Below are 25,258 nucleotides of genomic sequence, written 5' to 3'. Positions count from 1 at the left end.
ATTAACAATAACAGTTAGATCAAGTAATTATATTAACTGAACAGTTTATATTGTGTTATTATTTTATGTTATTTTTGAAACCAATAATAAATATAAAATAATCCTCATTTTTAAAATTCGTTTTTTAAAGTAATGTTTTCCCAGTTTAAATGTTATTTGAGAATGACTGATGATAAAATTAGATGATAATGGAAGTATATTTTTAACCGCAAATCTGTTTGAATGAGACTTCAAAAAAAATTTAACCGAAGGGTTTTTAACTTAATCTCCAAAGAAAACCCTAGCTATTATTTATTATTATCTTTGTTGAGAGATATTAGTTGTTCCCAGTGGTGATTTCTTTATTAAATAAAATTATTATATTTGTTGAATATTTTATATTTAAACGTGACTTAATTTTCTTAATTAGTTGTTCATATGAAAATAACTTTTTTTAAACATTTTTGAAGTTATCTTGTGTAAATAAAAACTGATTAGGCACATAACATTTTGTTAATTTAATTGATTTGTTTTGATATTGGCAATGCTATAGCGCTTGACATTAACATATAGTTTATCTAAAAAAGCAGTGAACATACTTTATCTCAACTTATGGCGTCAAAACGTCAACTTATGGCGTCTTTGTCTTTGATATATAACGAAATTCTAATATAGATAAAATAATGAAATAAAAATGTTATCAAATATAATTTATTTTAACAATGTAGTAAATCTAATGCATATATTATCGAAGGACTTAAAGCTACAATTAAACACACAGTTTTAATAGTTTGTAGGTTAGAGTTATGCTTTATTATATTTACATTGAACTCTTCCATACCACCTATGGTTTACATTTCTAGGCGGGTTTTTCATGTAGTGGTATCCCCCTGGAGGCTTAATCCACTTAATAAACAATTTTATATCCAAGTAATGTATTTTACTATCATTATAGAACATTTTTACCTTTTTTAGTTTAGTTTAGTTCTTGTTTCCTTCGATGGTGTGTTACCATATCAAGTCCTTTTGATATCACTGTACTTTTTTGTTTCTCCTGTTGCCACCTGTGTACACCATTCTTAATTAAATTACTCACTGAATTCTCCATAATGCATTTCCATATCTACGAAACAGTTAGTATTCATTCTCTCCTCTTACATATATTATGTTAGTTACACACATGTCTATTAACATAAATGGTTCGCACTCTACAATATAACTTCCTACAGTTATTGTAACATATATTAATTATATACTCATATTTAATTGTTTCCACTCTCATCACTCCGTCTAGATATTGGATATTGTCAGCATTGAATCATAATCTCAAATTCAGAAAGTTTAATTCAAGTGAACAATTAAGCTGTTAATTTCCAATCTATCAAACACTTGTTCACGATTTTATCTTTTGTCAACTGCTTTTTTAATGTGTCGAATTCAACCAAACCAAATGTGTTACCATTCCAACTCAACAATTCTAGGAATTACAAGAACAATATACTTGCAATAAATTATTAATACATGTTAGGATTAATAATACATGATCAATTGTTATTCCAACGTTTACCTTTTTCCATCGACTTTTATTGTCTTGTCTATACTTTTTATTATCATCTTGTGATGTGACCCAATCTCCCATTCTGTAATATCCATGTCTCATCAAAATCTGTTACTCAATTGTTGTTACTCAAAAATTGTTGTAATCTCATCAATACCTCGGAATACATTTCGATGGTAGGTTAAATTGGAAATATCATTTTAGACAAAAGCAGAGCAGATTAGACTAAAAACTGTAGCGGTTAGTCGGAAGATACTCTCAATTTGACATAAAATTAAAGAGATTGGTTTATCACTCAATAACAAAGCTCATTTGGATATATGTGGTTGCACTAAAACATCAAATAAACTAGAAATCCAGCGCACCCAAAACAAAGTTTTACGATTATTGATTATCGATGTTTATCGCTCGTAACCAACGAACAGCTGCACAATGACTACTAAATCAAATGTATTTACGATTTATCCAAGATTTCTAACTACTAAACTGGATACAAAAACAATTAGAAAATTAGAAGATTGAAGTGAACCAAACTAAACCACACGAACTTATATAGTGTAAAATATTACTTTTTACTTTAGTTTAATTAATTCAGTTCAACTTTAATTTGGTTTATCCCGTATTTATTTCTCCCATACTCTCTCTTGCTTGAGTATTTATGCAAGTATAACTGAACAGTGGTAATAAATTAATTTCTAAATTAAGATTGTACTAAGCATATCTAATGTGTCTGAAGATGTAACTAATAAAAAAACATTGATATGTTTGTCCATTTTTTATTTGCGAATCTCGATTTGATCGTTCATATTCCTTTAAAGATTCGTTAATCCTGTCACATTGAAAATTATTTGTTTCCTCTGCAATAATTGTAAATCTTAATATTAACGTTTTAGTTGTAAATGAATTATTTTTATTACTGCAAAAAGGATAGAAAACGGTTAATCTTATAGTTTTTAAGATAGTTTGGGTAATGGGGAGGATAACATTTATTTATGGCTAAGCAAAAGTTAAAAAATTGTTGTAATTGAGTCTTTCTCAGTTCTCGGAAATATATTCATATTCCTAATATTTGAATTACTGAGGTGGACCATTTGGAAAAGTAGATATTGAGGCATATATTTTCTATGATTTATCGGATATGAAGTAGCTTACTACAGAGATGTAGAAAATATATTTGACATAAACATTGTCAGATCCAAAAAGTTGTCTAAGTAATTTATCACCCGAAATAACAACATCATCAATAGCAGAAGTGCAGCTATATATAAAACATAAGTTTAACAAATATGGTTTTTGGGATGTTTTTGGTGTCATTGTTGGAAATTATGTACGGAGTGATCAAAAAATCTTAACTGTTATTCGAATAGAAAAAAAAATTAGTACTGCTAAATTTTAATTAATTTCTTAAACTATAGCAGGAATATATCTAAATTATTTCATTTCATTTTATTAGGCACCATTTTACTGACTGAGGTTACTATTTAGTGATCCTTGTACAGCAAGTAGGTATCAGTATGTTTTAAAGTAAATATATTGATTTTAGATTAATTAATGATAATGATATGATATCATTCATATATATAATTACCAAAGAAGAAAACCAGGTTTTGTGCATGTTGTACAGCAAGTAGATATGATTACGTTTTAAGGAAATATTCCATTTAAAACAGTGAGAATGATGGCGCTGTATCAAAGTCGGCTGTTTTCTCATCCTCCATTAAACAATGTGTGTACCCATATAGATCTTCTCCCCATCATAAAGATCTTCAGCAGGAGTTCCCTACAGAATTATTGCGACTTAGAAACTAAGACTAACAAGCTCCACACTATTAGAAATGGATTATTATTATGATTTTTGTAATAATATTTCTACGATGTCTTATATGCTATAGTTAATGCTAAAAAAACAAACTGAATGGTTTTTGCACTGAACTACTTCCGATTTTCCGTCACATCAGCTCAGCAATAATATTATACACAAATATCTGATTATTTTTGATAAAATATATGTGAAAAATTTGCCCCCACCCCCAATAGATCCTGATTTGGTTTCAATAGGACCACCTCGGAAGTTCACTCTTCGAATAAAAAAAATTTAAAATCGGCCCTCAATTGACGGAGAAATCGGCGAACATACATAAAAATATGTATATATACATCCGAACATAGAACCTCTTTTTTTGGAGTCGTTTAAAAATACGCTGTTTCATTTTCGTTTCCAAGTACATATCATATAATATTTATCAAATTATGTTGTGGACATATTATTTTCTTTGAACATTAAGATAACCGTTTTATTGTATTTATTATACTTTATGGTTTTTTATATTTGGTAGATGCTGCCTTGAAATATTCCTGGATTAATGTACAAAATGAGCAAATTGCTACCGTGGAATTACTCCTGGAATCGTATCTTTTCGATATAAAATTTAGAATTTGTCATGAAGGGGCATTTTCAACACACAAACCTATTTCGGCTGGAGTTCCGCGGGGTAGTGTCTTGGGACCACTTCCATATCTGCACTATACTGTTAATATCCCAACGACAAAACTTTTGTCGATCACCAAAGTCTACAAATGGACTAGAGACTGAAAAATGTAGCTTAATAGCTCCAAATCTGTCCATGTTAACTTTGCGTTGCGGCAAAATGACAAACACCTAATTATACCATTTGACGAATGCCCTATTCCTCAAGCAAAATCAGCTACATACTTCGGAATACATTTCGATGGTAGGAAAGGATGGTTTTAAGTTGGAAATAGCATGCTAGACAAAATGCAGAGCAGATTAGACTCAAAGTCAAGCAACTGTATTGGTTGGTCGGAAGATAGAAGCAATACAGCTACTGGACAACACGCAGGAAATCAGAAGATTGAAGCGAACCAAACCACAAGAACTTTTTTAGAATATAAATGTATAGCTTAAATCTATAGCTTCAATACTTTAGCTTAAGTAGTTTAGTCTTATTTTAATTCGTGAAATACATACATTAAATATATAATCCCGTACTTGCCTTGTTTGTGTATTAATGCAAGTACAACAGAGCAGTACTAATACATTAATTTGCAAATTAAGTTTGCACTAAGCATATCTCATGTAAGATGTAGTTAATAATAAAACATATTTGGTAGATGTACTATTTAAAAATACATCTACGGAGGTTGCTATATAGCTATTAGCAGTTGACAAATTAACTTTTTCCGGCATGTGTTTCGTGGCATATTGTTACTAACGATGAAAAGTGGATCTGAGCGGTAATCTCAGGCACAAAAAGTCATGAATTAATCCCGAATCCATATCCACACTGAAGCGGCAGATCCACGGCCATAAAGCCTCGTAATGCATGTGTTGGGATCAGCAAAGTGTAGTACGCAGTGTGTAATACAGAAGAGACAGATTTAGAAAGCGATCCTGCCCTGTATAAATTTGTAATCAAGTTTTGTTCGTCCTATCAACTTGAGGGCACGTCAAGCGAGTTTATTTACTACAGGGGGAAATTAAAAAATAAAATTTCAATACAACATTTTCGAAATACATCAAAAAACAAAATCTAATCTGACAAAACTTATTTTCTAATTGTATATTTTTATTGCCTTAAATGTTATAAAATAAAAACCTATAAATTAAAAAATTATTTCTTTGTGTCCAAGATATAATTCAAAATAAAATATTTGAATTTACTGAATATAGTACTGGACACTATTCATATTATATGTACAACATTTTTCATTTTTGCTTTTTGTAATCCATTTTATTTTATTTTCTTTTTCATCCATCCATCAAAAATTTTATTTTTTAAAATATGCATAATAATTGTTGCTTGTAATAGTACCTGTATATGTGGTATTTAGTTTTTTTTTGTATTATACTGTTCAATTAACGATGTAGATTTTATAATGAATGACGTACTTTTAAAATAACGATTAGAAACTACATCTTGGTTAAACAATGATATTGCACAAATGGGTGTCCATAATCATCTGGTCAGTCTGAAATGCAAAGAATAAACCTGTTCCGTTCCTGTTTTAATGATATTTTTCTGCTAGGCTAGAATACTTAATTTAATAATTAATTTAATTTGAACCTTCACATCTCAAAAAATAATACCCATAATATGATTTGGCACTAAAGCAAATAATATTTACCTTAAATGCTATAAAAATGACGTTATCACAACAAACTTACTAATGATTATACACAAAATAGAATAACAAATATAATCTGTCACAAAGATGTCACAATATTTGAAATAAAGAAAAAGAAAAGAAATCTGTAATATTTTTACCTCTAGTGATTTGAGCGCGCAAAATATGGTTACGAGTATGTCCATTTAAGTTCCCATTCTACACATTTATGTTTTGTGGTGTATAATTGCTGAAACCTAATAAAAAATTTAGTACAGATATCTCTCGGCGTTAATTGAAGAAAGTTAATGAGGTATTGTTGCAAAAATACCAACAATGGCGAGGAACAGACGCAAAGTCATCCGCTTGCATGAAAACTCTCAGCGACGCGCTCCAAGACTTCTGAGGCATAACTGTAACTGTAGCTCTGTCACACCTAGGATACTCACCAGACAGAAAGTCTAGAATATAAAAAAAAGTATGCAAAATTATGCAAAACATTTTGATTAATATATATTGTAATAATTTTTCTCAATAAATGACTTTCTAAAGTGAACAAATCATTGGAACGCAAGCAACCACCTAATAATATTCGACAGACAAAATCTAGCTATATAACTTTGACCTTGCGTATGCAATAGGCTATCTCCAGTGAATATTAATAGTTTTCGCAGTCGAAGAACGTTAAAAATCTTGCATTGCGGCTCAACGTTTAACTTTGAACTTGGAAGAATCACATATTTGCCAAAAGCAAATATTTTGGACTTATATTTAACCAATTGGCTTCTCAGATGTAAGTCGAAGTTATAATTAGATAATACGATATTGCTGTAGTCATTTATACTTAGGTCCATTTGGACCTACCAATTTTAATTATGGGGTACTTCTAGTGTTCAAGTCTGATATATCCATTATCCAACGGTGCTAATACAAAGTGTTACGTGCTATAATAAATGTTCCATAGTACATTTCTAATGAATTGATACAGAGTGATATACCTCTGGGATCCATAACGAGTATAATTCAAGGTGTTAGTGCTAAGTACTAAGTACTACGAAACAGCGTCAGTGCATCCCAAGTATCTGCCAATCAACTAAATGTCATTAATTACAGTAAACTGCGCAGGCTACAGCGTTTGGATTGGGAACTTTTACACACAGTTATCATAAGAAATACTTATTGCCCAATGAGCAGATTTTTTAACTATTGAAAGTAATAAAAAATATTTTTTAATTCTTTTTTAATTAATTTATTATTAAAACTGGTCTCCTAGACTAACCATTAATTTACTGATAACAACTATTATTACAATTTACATTACAGTTTATCCAGCGACAATCTATAGTTCCTTACTACTTTCGTTCCTTACACCTTTCACCCCTTCACTCAAGTACTATCACACAGGTTTCCGGAGTTTACTCCTCTTTAGTCTGAGAACAGAGTGTCCGCGCATGCGGTAGCTGTAAACTGGATTCGTATTTCCCAGCGAACATTTTAATTTCTTTTTTTGACTGTAGAAATTTCCAGGTCACGATGTAAATCTCTATTGCTTATATACCAAGGTTTTTCCACTGTATTATGCAATACCTTGTTCTTTAATACATGAATTTTCTTTACATTGCTATCCCGGCTACTGCCCCACAGCTCTATACCATATATATTGTGTATACCATATAGTATTTTGTTGTGAATTGGCATTTTCGATTTTTTTCTAAGGAGCCAATATAGCTGATTATATTCTACTTTGAGCACCTTTTAACTTAGAATGCAACCTTCCAAGTATAAACCCCTTTTTTTTTTCTTATTCCATGATGACCAGCTACAACCAAATGGTCTTTTACTGATGTGATATACTACACTATAGGAGCTGTACCATACCTGTGCTCCATAGAGTCAGACTGGACGGACTAGCATTTTGTACAGAGTCGCTTTCTGGGGGACTGGGAGCTTACTTTTCCTGCAGAGGAGTGGAAATAGTAGATTGTACACGCTATTACCTTTGCAAATAGCATGCTGTATTTGAGCTGACCACTGGAATCTGCGGTCGAATTGGAGACCGAGGTATGAAACTTTCTGGAACCAGGGGATAGGGACTTTATGAGTTTAGAGGTGATAGATGCGGAATTCCTTCTTGCGGTGGAACAGAATAGCTTGAATTTTGCTCGGGTTTATCTGCAGTCGCTCGAATTTGTACCACGAAATCGTCTGGTTCCGTTGGTCTTGAAGTCTGTTGCGAATAGCCCCGGGACTACAACCGGTTGTGAAAAAAGCGGTATCATCTGCATAAAATGCTGTTTGGGAATGTTTGTGGAGTGGGAAATCAGCCATATAGAGATTGAATAGGGCTGGAGCTAATGGAGCACCTAGCGGTACTCCTGTGGAAATCTGTTTACGAGAGGACACTGTGTCACCGATCCTCACTTGAAATGACCTACCGTCCAAATATGAATCTATCAGGGAGATTAGGTCATTCGGTAGACCAAGCTGTTTCGCTTTGAATATTAGACGGTGGTGCCATAATTGATCGAAAGCTTTGGAGAAAGAAAAAAATGGCTCCAGTTTTTCGACCTTTCCTTAATGCCTCGTGGATTGTTGCTGCGACGAGGGAGCTTGATGAAGAAATGTTTAGCACGGAAACCGAATTGTTCGTTCAGGATTATGTGGTGTGCTTCTGTGAAGTTGTTTAAAACGTGTAATATCGCTTTTTCGGCAAGTTTGGAAAGTGAACTAATCAGGCTGATAGGCGTGTAGTCAGATGGATTATACTTGACGTTCTTTTTAGGATCGACAGCGACAAGAGCATGTTTCCAGTTTTTTGGGAATAGCTTTAACCTCAGGATGGAGTTGATAATGTCAGCAAGTTCTGATGGTTGCTTGCTAGTGAGGTTTTTTAGATGGTTTGCTGTTATACCATCTGGGCCCGGAGCTTTTTTATAAGACAGACGTTTTATGGAGAGCTGAAGGTCTCTGGGAGAGACTATGCTCTTCAGAAGATGAACTGAGTGGAAGTCTTTCCTCTTTGTAGAGGCGATAGTGTCGTTTATGATGGACAATGTCTGTTGAGGTGGGCCAAGGATTGCATTTCATTTGGTTCTCGAATGAAATTCGTTCTAGTGAGAAGCTAGACTTTTTTTGGATTTGTTAATGTGATGTCCGTGCAGTTTGTCATTATTTACTTTTAAAAGCCATTTCTGTGTTAATGCAGAATCATTTGGAAAATAATTAAATGTATCCAAACCTTCACATCCTGGAATATAACACTCATATTATGATTTTACATTTAAACATTAATATTTACCTTAAATGCTACAAAAACATCTAACGTCATATCAACACATTTTCTTAGAATTATAAACAAAAATAGAAAAAACCTGTCACAAAAATGTCACAATATTTTTAATCGAAAGAAAGAAAAGAAATCTGTAATATTTTATTTCCGGCCCTCTAGTTATTCGGATGTGCAAAACACGGTTACGGGTGTGCCCATTCAAGTTCTCATTCCATATTTCTGTTTTGATTGTGATTTTGAGTTCGGCCAATTTGTTTTTGACCTGCACCCCTCCGTTTTAATTTGATATTTAGTATCATACCTAAATATTTAGCACTATTTCATATGTTACTCTAGCATTATTTAATTTGAAGACTGATGGGTTACTTAATATTTTAGTATATTATATTTAGCTCTTTTAATTATTATTTGCTCCAATCCATTAGATTCTCCCTAGCTGCTTTCTGTATCTCTATGGATATCTCTAGGTTATTGCCCATTGTTTACAGTATTGTATCATCCGCAAATGTAACTTTCATATTTCCCTCTAGATTTGGTATGTTGCTAGTATATAGGCGTAGATACTTTATTTAGATATCCTATATCTATAGGATAAAAAAATATAATAATAATATTATTATATTATATTTTTTTATAATAAGAGGAAATATATTTTCCAATTATAAAATTATTTACTGATGTATGCGAATTCTCAATTAGAATTAACGAAATTTTAGAATTCCATGGCTAATTTTCTTCATGGAAAACTTTCACATATTATAAAGCATTTCTAGTTGTATATGTACCGCTCATTTATTTTGACAATAGATTCAGATTCTTTTAGTGATTTCATGAGTTTTTATTTGATTTACTATCAAGAGTTTGTAGTCGGCACTTTATCATACCGCATACACACAGATATAAAATCGTTTTTAGTAATAAAATTAAACATAATAACAGCAATATTATAAAATAATGAATAATCATCATGAATTAGTAACATGGCTTCGAAAAATGGGTTTTACGGAAGACATTCCAGATTCTTTTGTGGAGTAAGTAACGTATTACTTTATATTTTGAAGTAAAAGGAATATAAAATGCAATAATTGTGGCAATTTTAAGTATTTGTAATAAATCGACTTTATTTATATGGGAACAATTGATGCAAAATGTAATTCCTAAGAAAGAAGCTGAGAACATCAAGAAAAACATAGTATTGCATCGCCTACAACAGAAAGATCTAAATAGACAGGTTTGTTTATTTTTTATAATGCTTTTTATGTACATAAATTAAACATTTTAGGATGAATTTATATACAAGATGAAAATTGTCGAACTATACAGAAAAAAATTGGATTTAGAAAATAAATTGAGTTTGTTGAGGGATACCGTTCAGGAGAAGGATATAAGAATTCAGCGGCTCTCTCAGAATTCAAAAGTAAAAGGTTCCAATAAGCCCATGTTATTTTATTTTTTGTCTACTAAGACATATGTATTCTTTCAGAACTGACAATTGATTTTCTGAAGAAGAAAATCAGTCAGAATAAGCAACGCAAATATCTCTTGGATTTAAAGAAGCAGCACCTAGAGAAACAAAACTATGAAACCGAGGAAATGTTAGATAAATTAATAAATGCTACACCTCTTGAAGTCGAGTTAAGTAGTAGTGCTAAGGACATTTCAGAGACAGTGGAAAAATGTTCAGAAAAGTTAACTAAAATTATAAAGAAAAACTTGGAAGCAAAACAAAATACTACTCAACATGGTACATATAATACTAATAGTAAAAAAAGGAAACCTGCTGACATGTCTTCAATAGCTTCATATATGGCAATCAGAGAACGAGAAGACTTCCAAAACATGTCTATCAGTCTTGTAAACAAATTGCAAAGTAAAGAGTATCTAATGCCTCCAAATATGTCACATAAACATGGCAAAGAAAACATTATGGGTATTTCAGAAGTTTCACTCAAAGTTCCTAAAACACAGACAGATAAAAGAGAATCATTAGGAATTTTACACGACTCATTTATAAAGAATGATAGTTTTTCTGATTTATCTAAAACATTTTTATCCTCCAACAAACCCGATGATAATAGTAACGATAACGTTTTCATGAATACCCAAGATAATATAGATCCTAACAATTCTGTCATATCCACGCATGGGAACAAAAATAAAAGCAAATTAGACAGTCCAAAAATACAAAATTACAGCGATGATGAAACAAACTTGAAACTGAACGAGCTTTTAAGATTGAGTAACAGAAATTTAGTTTATAATGCCGTTCAGAAAAATATTGATGAAGTAAAACTACAATTTTCAATGATAGCGTCCGTGCCAAACTGCTCCCAAAAAAAGTATATAATCTTGTCTCGTTTAGTATCATCATATAAACATTTTAATTTTTAGTATACAAAGAGACAATGAAGATAATGTGGCTAAACTTCAAGCCATCCATATTCAAAATGAATTAAAAATTATCCAGCAAAAGGGAATTTTGAAGATATTTTTGAATAATATAGCGACAAAGAGGGCACAAATTTTGGTAAATATTGATACACTATTATTCGCAATTTAGGTTTTCGACAACAAATTTCAGGAAACAATTGGCCAGGAAAATGAAGAACATTTAGATTTAGCCCTAAAACAAGTTAAAACTGATGCTTCTTTAACAGCAATAAAAAAAGAGATTAACTCACCAAAATGGGCGAATAATAATGAAGAAGAATTAGAAATAATTCATTCAAAAATATTTAAAATAAAAAATGAAATAGTAATAATTACTTCAAGTTCAAATTTTATAATACAACGTGGCGAAAAAGTCCCGCTACCATTTTAATTGCCTATAACATTGCTCAAAGAAAAGATAAGTAAGTTTGGTTTTCATAAAAGATTTATTTGGACTTTGCGAAATTAGTTTTCGTGGGAAAACCTCATTCAATAATTGAATTGTCGAACACACTGTATGTGCTGTGGCCCCATCTTGCTGAAACTACATGTCTTCCAGTCCTTGCTCTTCTATTTCACGCACAAGAAAATTTCGAATCATGTCTTGGTACCGTTAAGCAGTAACAGTAACTGCAACACCTTGGTCATTTTCAAAAAATTAGGGGCCAATGATGTTTCCAGCATGAATACCACACCACACAGTTGCTTTTAGTGGTTGCAATGATGTTTCATGAATTAATTGAGAATTTTATGTCCTACAAAAACTGTTTATTGACGTGTCCACTGAGAAGAAAATGGGCTTCATTGCTCATTATGAATTTAGACGAAAAATCTTGAATTTCACCAGGCAGCCTTAGGATTGCATTATTGTACTCAACTCGTTGATCAGGATCTCTTGGAAGCAATTTTTGAACTAATTGAATTTTGTAGGGAACATTTTCAAATCAGTTTTCAAAATTCGCCTTAAACTGCGTGTAGAAATGTGTAACTGGGAACCACATCCCCGAATTGATGTTTCTGGAGACTCTGCAACGCTATTGCGCACCAGAGCCACATTTTCAACGTGACGAGACATTCCGAGACAGTTTTCATCCAGAAATTCGTATGTAAACTATAAATTGTGATTTTGTGGGGCATTGGACGATTAGGATATTTTTGACGCAATTTCCGTTGAGTGGCAATAATCGAACGATTATATTCAATAAATATTGTCACTATTTCTGGTCGTTCTTGTTACGTATACTTATCCATAATAAAATTTGAACGTTTACACAACACATTGGTTAAAACAAAACTGACCTAAAAATGGTAGCGGGACTTTTGCCGCACCTGTTACTTTAAATAATTTATTTGCGATTTAGGGTAGCAAAACAAGTTTGCTGCAACTTTCAATTGAAGAATTAAACAAAGTTCATGCAGATATTTTTACAATTCAAGGAAAGGCATCAAGCCGACTTTGGAATTTGCTCTTGCTTAAGGAAGAAACCAAGTGGATGGAACCAATGTTGGAGAATCGCTGGGTAACTGAAATGGAAATGTTTGAACATTTTCCGTTGGAGTATCAACGACAGTGTAAATTTACGTAAGATATATGTTTAAAAAAAGGAACAAAGAAGAATATTTTTTATTCTAGCGATAAAAAAACCTTTTATCGTGATTTATGTATTGATAATTATTCAGAAATTGAGAAAATGAGCCACGAAGATCTACAAATGTTATGTACTATATTAGAAAGTACGTTAAGCCCTCCTGAAATAGTGTTAGCAAACATAATTAAGGAAAAAGAGAAATTGGAATTTTTAAAGAGTTTTAAGAAAAAAACTGATGCCATTTCTACGAAAAATTGTAAGGATCTTATTTTATTTCACATTAACTCTACGACACATATTTTCAGATTCTTTTGAAGAACTCCGACAACAAGAAAGCTATCTTTCATATGCAATTGATAGTCTGAAAACAATAATGAGTTCTTCTAAAGCATCTAAGACACTAGCCGTAGCTGATTCTGTTGAACAGAGTATGAAAATATGGTTAGAGATGCCTATAAAATATTTAATTTCTGATAAAAGACTAGTAGATGGCCAAACATACCAGTTTTATGAAGAAAAACTAAAATATATGTTATAAAGTAATGATGTTATTGTTATTAGTTTTAGTAAATAAAATTCTTATTTTTGTTTGTATAGTTAATATAGACTTATTATCGTCATAAAAGTTATGTACATTTTAAAGTCAACACAAAAAGTTTTACATTTTCCATATTTTTCTCTTTACAAGTATTTTCCATGTTAATTTTTACAGAACATTCCGTAGGTCTATAAAGATTTTAAACCTTGATTGTACATAAGTAACTTATTATATATGTATATACCATTCAAAGACATCAAATGATCATTATCTATGCTACTTACGATTCATCTGGTAATTAGATATTTTAGAAGTTGGGCCATTTATGTTTAAAAATGTTTGAAGGATCATGTAAAGTGAAGTAGGCTGTATTATCGCTTCTTTTTAATTGTGGAATTTGTCGAATTTTTGGATACCCAGAAACAGCAACAATTACCATGAATGGCAACATTACTGATCCTTTCGTTGACTGTTATTGCCAGATGTGTTCTTAAGAGAAAAATATCTTAACAAGGTCCAGGAAGCATTAGAACTTCATAAGAGTTCATTTGTGAAAACGCGACGCTCTACCTTTTTCTTATTCAGTTTATTTTACTGTGTTTTGTGCTGTCCAGTCTGAGTTTTACCATATGATGAATTTGTTCTATTCTATTTTATTTATTCCATTTATTATTTTCAAATTCTGTAATAATTTATTTAACTATTTATTAATTCACCTTTATATAATTTATTATTCCCTATTTTATTATTTATTCGTACTTCTCCCGATTCTTAAATTAATGTAATTTAAAGATACTAGTTTTATAATTGCAACTATAAAGTATTATTCATAACTATTTTAAAAGCCAGAAACTAATGTCAGTGACTAAAGTAACTGATTTGTAGTTATGATTTATTGATAATTTAAAGCATACATAAACGCTACCGAAAGTGGTTCCTGCTGGCTCTTGGTAGCAGCGTCTCTAACGTGTTTGCCTTTGGCTTTTTCTCTCTTACGCATTTCAAGTTCATCATGGTTGGAGTTAGGAGAAGTAAGTACATTATAGCAAGAGTGTTGCTTATTTATTTATTTGAGATTTTGGTTTTAACCCAGTGAGGCCTACTAACCCTAGTGGTAGGATCTCTGGTATATCTTTCTCTTGATCTCATTGCATGTCTATTATAGTTAGTGTTAGGATAGAAGCTGGTAAGTCGCGTGTTACCTTCCTTTTTTTTTTGGCTTGAATCCGGGAAGGAAAATTCTGTTACGGATACCTGGTCTGGAGATCCGCAGGAATGAGCGAGTTTGACTGATTGGGCTGCCTCTGTGCTACCCACTAAACCTCGGCCTATCAGCTGATGCTATGACCCTAACTAATACTTCTTACTATTATTAAGGAGTTTGCCCATAACCGATAAGACCGTTAAGGGATACAAGGGCCAGGCAACGACATGACGTCGTTATTACACCATGCAGCTCGCTATACCTGAGTTAAGTGCTCGCCGGAGAAGACCGAGACAATTTAGAGTTAGAGCACGATAGGTTGTAATGGAATAAGGCCAAGAAGAGCCGAATGAGTTATTGACCTGAAATATCGGCCAGTTCGCTAATACATCTATTGTCCCAGAGACGAAGAGTGGAGGAATATCTCGAGTAGAGCTCGGATATAAAATCATGAACTTGAGGGACGTCTGTTTCTCTATGAATTTCATTATTCCTGATAAACCAGGGGGCATCGATTATTCTTCTGAGAATTTTATATTGAAAAACTTGAAGACGTTCCACCTGGCTAGGTGAGACGTATTTGAGATGAACACTGAAGCCGTATAGAACGACTGATCGAACCATCTTGTACAGGAGAGATTTTATTGAGAGAGGAAGCCTGCTGGCGTGCTTGATGATCAGAAACAGCAAATTGGCAATACCTTGACCTTTCTGGATGGACTTTTGAATCTGGAAGTTCTACCTAAACTTGCGATCGAAGACAAGACCAAGAAAGGTAGCTTCTTCTAACCATGGGATTTCGGCGTTCTCGACTTTAAGACGCGAAATGCTTAGTGCAAAACGCTTCTTGTGGAAGAGCATGGCCTGGGTTTTCTGTGGGTTGACTTGCAACCTCCAGAGATGTAACCACTTGACCGTCTCATCGAGTTGTTTTTGGAGTCTGCCTTGAATGTACGGTGCTACTCTTGCGTAAAAGCTGCCTCAACTTGTGGTCTCCTAGGGATATCTGAAAGAAAAATATTAAATAAAGCGAGTGCCAGAGGGGTGCTTTGTGAAACTCCTGCGTCAATGGTTTTCCAGCTAGAGAGAATATCTTTAATCTTCACCTGGAACGATCGTCCTGATAGAAATGATTTGATAAAAGCGGTCAGGTCGTCGGGTAAATTTAATCGAATGCATTTCGCCACTAAGCCTTCGTGCCTAACCTTGTTAAAGGCTTTAGTTAAATCCAGAAGACCACTCCAAGTCTTTCATATATATTTTCATAATTCGACATTTGAGCTACTTTAGCCTAACAGAACAATCACTGCGGAGTGCTACCAAACTGTTGATAGACCAATATATTAAAAGACATGACAAAGTAATCTTTCAGCACTAACTAAAGGCCACATGTCATATGGAAACTTTGGAGGCTCATCTCATTCATCATATTCACCAAATATTGAGTTAAATATATATTTTATATCGATAAAGAACCCATTCCTAATATGTAGAAAAAAAAGAAGAATAATTAGTAGAGGGCGTTGTAATTTTGCTCAGGTTGGTCTCAAAAAGCCATTGAAACCAATAGAGAAGAGTTCAGTTATGCACTCATGTGTAGATAATTTTTATATCTAGAACACTCGAATTTTGATGCTAATATCCCTTCAAAAGAACTGGAAGATAAAACAAATTGGCATTCGAATCAGATTTTTAAATAGAACAATAAATACAAATATCTATATCAATAAATCATAGGATCAAGCATAGGATAAGCTGCATGTAAAAAGTTTACCAAAATATTGGAATACAAGGTTCAATGAAGTTAATTACACTTTTAGAGGTCAGATGACTACTGCCTCTGAACAAAAAACAAAGGCCATTTGGTAATATTCCTTGATGTTGCATTAATATAAGGAAGGGCAAACAATGAAAAGCCTTTATAATGAATTTAAAGCAACAAGTAAAAAAATAACAGAAGTACAATGCTTTCTTACTATGATATACTACGATAGTCCTAAGTGCAAGAAGTCATGGGCTAGTCTAGGAGACTTATCTACATCGAAACCAAAGTGGCAATATAGTCAACATACAGTAACGTTCAGCGATTCCATACTCTTAAATATTTTCTTATTCTGAATAGAATATTAGTAGTTGGGTGGTTTTGTTTTGTTAAATTTATTTTTATATTATACTTGGATTAGTTTTTTATAATTATTTATTATTTAACAGAGAAAATTAACAGCAGACAATACGCGTGTAAAGTATAAATTATAAGTAAAATGTTATAATTTAATAGCACTTATTTTGTACATTGCTAAGGAAAAGATTATTTATGTTAAATAATATGAAAACAGTGAGCAACACGACGTAGTTTCAGCGTAGTGAGATGTGCGGAAAGAACTACCGACTGTATCCTAGTATCTGTTCCACAAATGAACAATATGTTTGAAATTAATATCAAAGATATAGCGTGTAACATTCATATTGTCTGTTTTTCTTATAAAAGAAGCAGCCCTACCATCTATAAAAGCAGAAATATGACTGGAATTGCGGTGTACATATTGGGATCAGCAAGGTGTAATGTATCGGAGCTATTAAAATCAAATCCAACTGTTATTGCAAATATTGACCGACGTCTCTTGAACAAATTGAGTGACTTATTACCACAAAATGACCAGTAATAGCGAATAATCGACACAAAGACATTCTCTTCCATAACAGTATTCGGCCACACGTTGTGATAATTGTGAAAGCTTCACTGTTGTAGCTCAAATGGGAACTGACAACTGACTTCGGACTACTACTTATTCTAATCGATACAGCAAGCAAATAAATCGATATTTTATAGCGATTCAATGGATACTTTTTTCAAAAAGTAATAAAATGCTATGAAAAACATTTGAATTAACACGTATTTTTTTTTCAATGAATATGTTTTTAAAGTGAAAACATAATCAGAGTATATGCAAGCATCTAATATATAATGCTTATCAAATATGAAAATAATACTACAATAACAACCTAGAGGTTTTATTATTATAAGACAATACAATATAATACAAAACATTACATATATAACTAAGTTTGAACAACCTTATATTCAGCATAAGTTTGGTCCATAGTGTAATTTTGCAGTACCTTTAACAAAGGTTTGTAAACGTAGTTATAAGCATTTTTACCAAATATAAAGTCTATATGTCCGAACGTGGTACCAGGTACTTTAGTCATTCCGACAAAATTAGGCAATATCTTACAAAGTCTTTCTACGTCAATCGGATTAGCGAAAATATCATTTTCCGCGGAAAACATATATACTGGCCGTTTTATGTGGTCTAGGGGATATTCCGGAGGTTGCGGCGTACCGTATATCTCCATATTACCTTTAGGTCCATAATCATATTGTTGAAACTTCCCGTCGTCCCTAATCTCCTGAGCATAATGCAAGGCAGTTTTCGTAGACGTCCCGGCAGGATCGTGACTCAATATTTTCGGTAACATCTTCAAATCTAACTCGTTTTCGTTGTATCCCAATAACACATAAAATAAGTTCTCGCATATTCTTTTGGTGTACTTCTTCTCACATCCGTAGGAGAGAAATTTCAAAATTTTATTACTGGGTTTCAATTGATTAACACCAAGGTGTTTTATCACCCAAGAAATGTCCCTGGTGAAAGGCGTTAGATACCTCATAGGGCTAGTCACGTGTGTCATATAGGCTGTCGGGGCCAGAGCAACGAATAACTTAATATTCTTCGACGCGTGGTGCTTGGTGGAAGTTAACACAAATGCCATGGTGGACCCCATGGAATGTCCGACGTAAATTATTTCACCCGGTTTGTTGGTGGTGTTGCTTATGTGATAAAGTACAGCCGGCAGGTCCTTGGTACCCATTTCGTGCCAGCTGAAATTCCAAAACTTACTGCTGCAGGTCGGTAGCGAGACGTGACCTTTGGAGTAAATATTTCCGCGAGCGTTGTTCAGCCATACGTCGTAACCATTATCAGCAAGAACAAAGGCTGTTGAAAAAAATAATTATTATTAGTCATTTTAATAGTAGTAAGTCACGTTAATATATTAAGTGTACGACTTAATTTGTGCATATATTTTTAAAGTTATATATAGAGTAGATAACAGGTCAATTGAAACGTCCTCGGCCTACCATAGTAAAACACATTTTTTTGGAAATTTTTTTTTATTCAACATAATCACTGATTATAGCAACCCTCCAACTTTTCGATACCATTTTTGTAGTACGATTTATCCTTTGCTTCAAAATAGACCTCACTTTCGGCGATCACCTATTCATTCGACGAAAAATTCTTTTGAGATCTGAGAACAGGAAATAGTCGCTGGGGGCAGATCTGGAGAATACGGTGGATGAGGAAGCAATTCGAAGCCCAATTCACTGACTTGTGACTCGGTGCATTGTCTTGATGAAGCAGCACTTTCTTTTTCTTCAAATGCGGCCGTTTTTCGGCGATTTCGTCCTTCAAACGGTCCAATAACGCTATGTAATAGTCGCTGTTGATGGTTCTTCCTTTTTCAAGGTAGTCAATGAAAAGTATTTCATGCGCATTGTCTCAAATCGACGCAAAAACTCGGGTTTATTACGCTTGACCATCTTCAAACACTGCTCCGAATCATCAACTCCTCGTTGTTTTTGGTCAAAAGTGACCGAGCTTTCTCATACCCAAATATTCGTGAATGATCTAATGTACACGTTCAGTTGATATCTTTAGAGTGTCTGCTATTTCATTCAACTTCAATTTACGGTCATTCAAAATCATTTTGTGGATTTTTTAGATGTTTTCGTCGATAACAATAATTTTCCTGGGACAGTGTCCAGAAACTCGGCATCAAGCCAAGTTTTTGCTTCAACTGTATTTTTTCCCTTCAAAAAGCAATATTTTATCAACACGCTAACTTCCTTTATATCCATTTTTTCACAATAAAAAAAGTTGCTTCACTCAAAATGCTATAATTCACAAACTAATGATCCGACAGCTGTCAAATTTATACACGCATCTTTTGAGAGTTAGGGCTAACTAAAAAACATATGAAATTAATTCTAGTAGCGTCACTTATGCGTCAGACCGGGGACATTTCAATTGACCTGTTATTAAAAATACTATAACATTTTTAAAAACTATTATAAAAGCTATAAGTTAGTTTTTTTTAAATTTGAAGCTTTATTATGAAAAATCGTGTCAATGTATTTTATTCGAAGTATTGTTCACCGATATATCTTTTTGAATCGACCCACTTTTTGGTATATTGTGTCCGGATCATACAGGTCACAACCAATATGTTGGAACAAGTAGTAATAGAAACAAGCAAGGTCTGAATAATCGGTGAGTAGAGTAGCACATCCCATTTTAATGCTTCCAAGTATATTTTAACCGGTTTTTAAACGTGATCGAGCGTTGTCATACTGAAGAATCACATTGTTGTATATTTGCTTGCATTCCAACCGATTTTCCGCAGTTCTTGGCTCAAACGCATCAATTGTAGTGGACAGTGATCCCCATTAATAGTTTATTAGGTTTTAGCAGCTCATAATAAACCATACCAAACTAGTCCATCAAATACAGAGCATTAGCTTATAGTCATAGATATTCGACTTGGCCTTTGATGTTGATGCATCACCAGGAGGTCCCCATTATTATTTCTTCGCTTTGGATTATAGTAATGAATCCACATTTCATGACCAATAACAATACGATGCAAAAAACCTTTACGATTTTGCCGTTTAAGCAGCTTTTCACACATGGCCAAATGCCTTTCAATGTCTCTTGGCTTCAATTCATACAGCACAATACATCCAAGCTTTGGCATCATTCCCATATTCTTCAAACGATTGGAAATGGTTTTTTGTGTTACTAACAGTTCTACATATTCTTCTTGCATTTTACACGGATCATCATAAGGTAATACCTTCAAATCAAAGTGTTTTTTAAAAAAGGTTCGAACGATAACGTAAAGGAACTAGACGGGATTGTCGCTTCTTTTTTATTGTATCATTTGTCACCGTTGCAGAAATAATTACCATGAATGGCAAAATTGTTGATCTTTCTTCGGAGGTTGTATTTGCCAGATATGATAACGTCCTAGGGATGTTAGAACTTCATAAAAGTCCATTCTAAAGACGCGACGGCCAGAGTCTACGTTCTTATCGTCCAGTTTATTTTATCGTGTTTTGTGCCGTCTTAGCTGAGTTTTATTAAATGGTGAGTTTGTTCACAGAGTATTCCAGTTTTCTCTTTTTATATATCATTTATTATTTATTAAATCTATAATAGTTTTATGATTGCAACTGAAAATATAAATTATAACTATTTTATAATCCAGAAACTAACGTCAAAGTAGCTAATGTTAGTAGTTATGCTCTATGGATAACTTGAAGCATACATAAACGCCACCGAAAGTGGTTTCTGCTGGCTCTTGGTGGCAGTACATCTAGCGAGTGGCTTTTAGTTTTTTCCCTTGTACGTATTGCACGTCCATCATAACTGGAGCTGTGAGTGTGAAGTGCGTGCACTAGTAACAGTACTGTCCATTTAGTTATTTATTTTGAGAATTTAGCTTAATCCCAACGAGGCCTATTAACCATAGTGACAGCATATCTCGCGCATTACTTCCCTTGATCTCTTGCCCGTCATTATTGTTAGTATTAAGACATAAGCTGGTACGTCGTACATTACTTTCCCTTCTTACCATGTGCACTTATGATGGTTTATGAAACACACTTTACGGACAAACATTATTTGAAAATTCCTAAATATAAACTTTATCATACAAATCACCTTGATGATAAAGCACATGGAGGTACAGCCATAATAATTCGAGATGATATAAAGCATTTCGAAAAAGAAAAATTCCGCAAAGACTACCTGCACGCCACCAGTATAACCATAGAGGAAGTCCATGGACCATTAACAATTTCTGCGATTTATTGCTCACCCAAACATAACAACAAGGCAGAACAATTTCAAGAATTCTTCAGTAAGCTAGGTAATAGATTTATAGCCGGAATAGATTACAATGCAAAACATTTAATGTGGAATTCAAGAATAATAACCTCAAAAGGTAGAGAACTGCTAAAAGCAATAAGGACAGATAACTTACAACATATCTCTACTGGTGAACCAGCATATTGGCCTTCAGACAGAAATAAAAAAACCAGATACAATAGATTTCTGTATTACAAAAAATATTGATCCAAAAGTGTCAGGCAGAATCATGTTTCGACCTGTCTTCTGATCATTCACCAATAATAGTAACACCTTTTTCAAAAACTACCATCAAAGATAAACCCCCTTCTCTGTGCAATAATAGAACTAACTCGTCCTCACTTAGTGAAAATTCAGACCGAAACATCTCTTTAAACTTACCGTTACAAACTGAAATTGACATAGAAATGGCAGCAATAAACATTACAAAAAATATATAGGAGGCAGTATATTCCGCGACTCCTAACAATGAAACATTTCCAAGGAAAAATACACATATATCATGTACAATACAGAAAAAGATAGCAAAAAAAAAGAAAGTTACGACAGAAATGGCAATACGGATAGACATTTTATTGTAAATCAAGGCGATGAACATTGAGAACAAGGAGTTCCGCAAGGTAGTGTACTGGGTCCAGTACTGTATCTTCTGTATACGGCCGATCTGCCCACCACAAAAATAACTACTGTGGCAACATACGCAGACGCCACAGCAATCTTGGCTCCCATGAAGATCCGGTCACAGCCTCAATAAACCTACAAACCCACCTGGATTAAATTCAATTATGGTTGAACTCCCCCAAGCAGAGCAAGTTAAATATCTTGGTATCCACTTAGATCGATGCCTAATCTGGAAGAAGCACATACTCTCTAAACGAAAACAACTTCGACTGAAATTATATCAAATCTATTGGCTCATCGGGCGCAAATCCAAGTTATCATTAGATAACAAGGTATTGCGGTATGAGTCTATACTCAAGCCCATTTGGGCATATGGAATCCAACTATGGGGTACCGCTAGCAAATCTAATATATCCACCATTCAACGGTTCCAATATAAGGTGTTGCGTGCCATTGTTGATGCTCCGTACTATATTTCAAATAAAGTGATACAACGCGATATTCCTCTAGAACCTATAACGAGTGTAATTCAACGTGTTTGTGTGAAGTACTTCGAAAGAGTGTCAGTGCATCCCAATATTCTCGCTAATCAGCTAAATATGCGACGTGATAGTGAAGTGCGTAGACTAAAACGTTTAACACCACCTGCCTGATTACTGGACATATGTAGACTTTAGAATAAGACTAATTAATTAAGATAATATTTTATACAGAAGATCGCAGAAGATAAGATATGATTCGTGGGTGATTCAATATGTGATTCATCGATGATCCATCAAAGTATTATTTTATTCAATGGGAGATGCATAGGTACTGCGTAATTTTCATCTTAATTAAATAGTCCATGATTTTAAAAATTAAAAAATATTTTTAATGATAAACACAAACATAAGTTTGTTTAAAACAGCAACCAACATTAAATCATATCAATATGCACAAGTTTGTTAATAATGATAATAAATATTTATTGAAGAATATATGCATGAATGTATAATTCGAGATCGAATAAAGTTTAATTGGATAAATGAGGAATTTACTACATTGTAGAAGATATGTTCTGTTTTCTCCAAAAATTCTTCGCTTTCACAAATTTACAAATTTTCACAGATTGAACAAGATAAGATGGAGTTGATTTGGAGCCCGAATAGTTCGTTTAATTCAGAATACAAACATAGCACAATATTAATAATAGCAGATTGCCATCCTGTTGTCTTCAAATGTTTATTTTAATTCAAATTCAAAAGGTTAATTTTAAAGATATATTAGTTATTCTACATCTGCAGAGTTTGAGTAGCATTCATATACAGTAAGGTTAAGGTTAAGGCAAATCTTTAAGTCTTTGGGACTATACGTGTGAAAACGTCCAAAAACTTATTGAGTGACAGCTGTCAAAGTATAGAACTTAACGAAGAATTTTCGCTTATTTTCCAACAACTTAAGCAAAACATATCGACAAAAATATAAGAAAAGAAAACTGATTGAACCAAAGAAAATCCCAAACCTATTAGAATTCTTTATAGTTAGAACATAACACTAATATATTTTTTGGAAAATTTTAACGTTTTAAAAAATTTAAGTTCGGATCGCACACCAATGATTCTGACACAAAGTGACAATATAACAAAAAGAGTAAAATCCAACGTTAACAAGTAATAGAACAGACTGACTAACAACAGACAACTAAAAACACCCCTTAAGACCACCGAACAACTAAATTTTGCACACAGGAAATATTCGTTGTTGGTATCCAGCAAGCTGATTGGAATAATATTCCCAAAATTTATGATTACAATTAAAGGAATTATTATCAAATTAGCATAAATACAAAGAATTCACCAGGTTATGATTTAATAACAGGCCAATTGCTGCAAAATCTATCAAGAAAGGGAATTATAAAACTTACCATCTTGATCATTTCGACTATGTTCAAGGCATTTGAAAGATTTCTAAAATTATCATTATGTCAAAACCTGGAAATCCACCAAATTAAGTATAAGCCTATAGATATATCACTGCTCTCTGTAATAGTTAAGGTATTTGAAAAACTCCTGTTGAAAATAATAAAACCGATTATAGAAAAAACCTAATACATACACATCAATTTGTTAAAAAACATTCGACAATTGATCAGGTACATAGAATCGCAGATGTAATTGAAAGAGCCTACGAAGATAAAAAATTGTATTCAGCTTATATTCTTAGATGTAGTACAAACCTTCGATAAGATTTGGCCCAACGGTTTCGTCTATAAGCCATAAAAAAGGTTACCGAAGCGACACAATGAACTATTAAAATCTTACAGCACAGGCATAATGTTTAGACACAAACATGATAAAGGTTATTCTACAATAAAAGAAGCTAAAACAGTCTATCACAAGTGTCTACCTCATGTGATAGACCACAAATATATTTGCTGATGACACTGCTGTTCTTGCTGTTAATGTCCCATTCTATTTCATATAGACGATTAACTACGTTGAGGCACCACTCAAGAAGACCAAACCTTTTGAGCTAGTGTAGTGTAGTATTCGTCCAAAAGCAGAACACACTGTTTTGTACTCCTTAAGGTTAGTGTAGGCCAGTTTTAAGAGAAAATCTTTAGTTTAGTTATATGGTCATTTATGTCCACCTAAACAACTTACTAACCTTTAGACTTAAGAATAGCTAACACAGCATAATTTTACTATAAATGTAAAGGCAGAATGCCTAGATTTCAGTCTCGCCTATCCGTTTGTACTGTACGTGTTTAAGCATAATAAGTCTCGCTTATTGTAATCTTAATCATTGTATTGTATTGTAACAATTGTTGTAAACCTCTTCATTATTATTTTTGAAATAAAGTTTGTTTTTTTTAAAGACATTCTGAGTTTCAAACTTAATTGGCGCAGTCGGTAGGATACTTCCGGAATATCATATAGTTCGCAGTGAATTGT

At 33.1% G+C, this 25,258-nt stretch overlaps 2 protein-coding genes and 1 long non-coding RNA gene across 4 annotated transcripts in view; 1 reads left to right on the top strand and 2 right to left on the bottom strand.

The window, feature by feature from the left end:
• Nucleotides 1-42: 42 nt before the first annotated feature.
• On the bottom strand, nucleotides 43-9,559 carry LOC143195796 (uncharacterized). Its single transcript, XR_013005596.1, has 5 exons — nucleotides 8,961-9,559; nucleotides 5,684-8,909; nucleotides 1,547-5,527; nucleotides 946-1,456; nucleotides 43-885 (listed from the first exon to the last, which is right to left on the bottom strand). It is a non-coding gene; the product is annotated as an uncharacterized LOC143195796 (long non-coding RNA).
• Nucleotides 9,560-9,743: 184 nt separating this feature from the next.
• On the top strand, nucleotides 9,744-13,571 carry LOC143195788 (uncharacterized). The gene is made up of 9 exons (XM_076403239.1): nucleotides 9,744-9,982; nucleotides 10,053-10,182; nucleotides 10,234-10,375; nucleotides 10,435-11,290; nucleotides 11,343-11,478; nucleotides 11,533-11,706; nucleotides 12,743-12,963; nucleotides 13,015-13,226; nucleotides 13,276-13,571. The coding sequence occupies exons 1-9, from the start codon at nucleotides 9,906-9,908 to the stop codon at nucleotides 13,506-13,508; spliced, it is 2,181 nt and encodes a 726-aa protein (XP_076259354.1). The 5' UTR covers nucleotides 9,744-9,905; the 3' UTR covers nucleotides 13,509-13,571.
• Nucleotides 13,572-17,710: 4,139 nt separating this feature from the next.
• Nucleotides 17,711-25,258, bottom strand: part of LOC143195794 (lipase 3) — a 31,325-nt gene continuing 23,777 nt past the window's right edge. For both annotated transcript variants that reach the window (XM_076403249.1, XM_076403248.1), the window contains one exon: nucleotides 17,711-18,710. In XM_076403249.1, coding sequence (XP_076259364.1) covers nucleotides 17,773-18,710 — 938 coding nt within the window. In that variant the 3' untranslated portion in view covers nucleotides 17,711-17,772. The remainder of the gene's footprint in view (nucleotides 18,711-25,258) is intronic.

Source organism: Rhynchophorus ferrugineus, unplaced genomic scaffold (genome assembly GCF_030347505.1).
Source record: "Rhynchophorus ferrugineus isolate W39M unplaced genomic scaffold, kcgeb_rfMv2 rfM4, whole genome shotgun sequence".
Lineage (NCBI taxonomy): Eukaryota > Metazoa > Arthropoda > Insecta > Coleoptera > Curculionidae > Rhynchophorus > Rhynchophorus ferrugineus.
This window is presented reverse-complemented; position numbering and strand designations above follow the sequence as displayed.

Bases quoted from the DNA above. Each gene is read 5' to 3' on its own strand.
- LOC143195788 (XM_076403239.1), top strand. From the start codon at position 9,906: ATGAATAATCATCATGAATTAGTAACATGGCTTCGAAAAATGGGTTTT. The intron at 11,479-11,532 runs GTAAATATTGAT...AACAAATTTCAG, and splicing joins CAAAGAGGGCACAAATTTTG to GAAACAATTGGCCAGGAAAA. The intron at 11,707-12,742 runs GTAATAATTACT...TTTGCGATTTAG, and splicing joins TTAAAATAAAAAATGAAATA to GGTAGCAAAACAAGTTTGCT.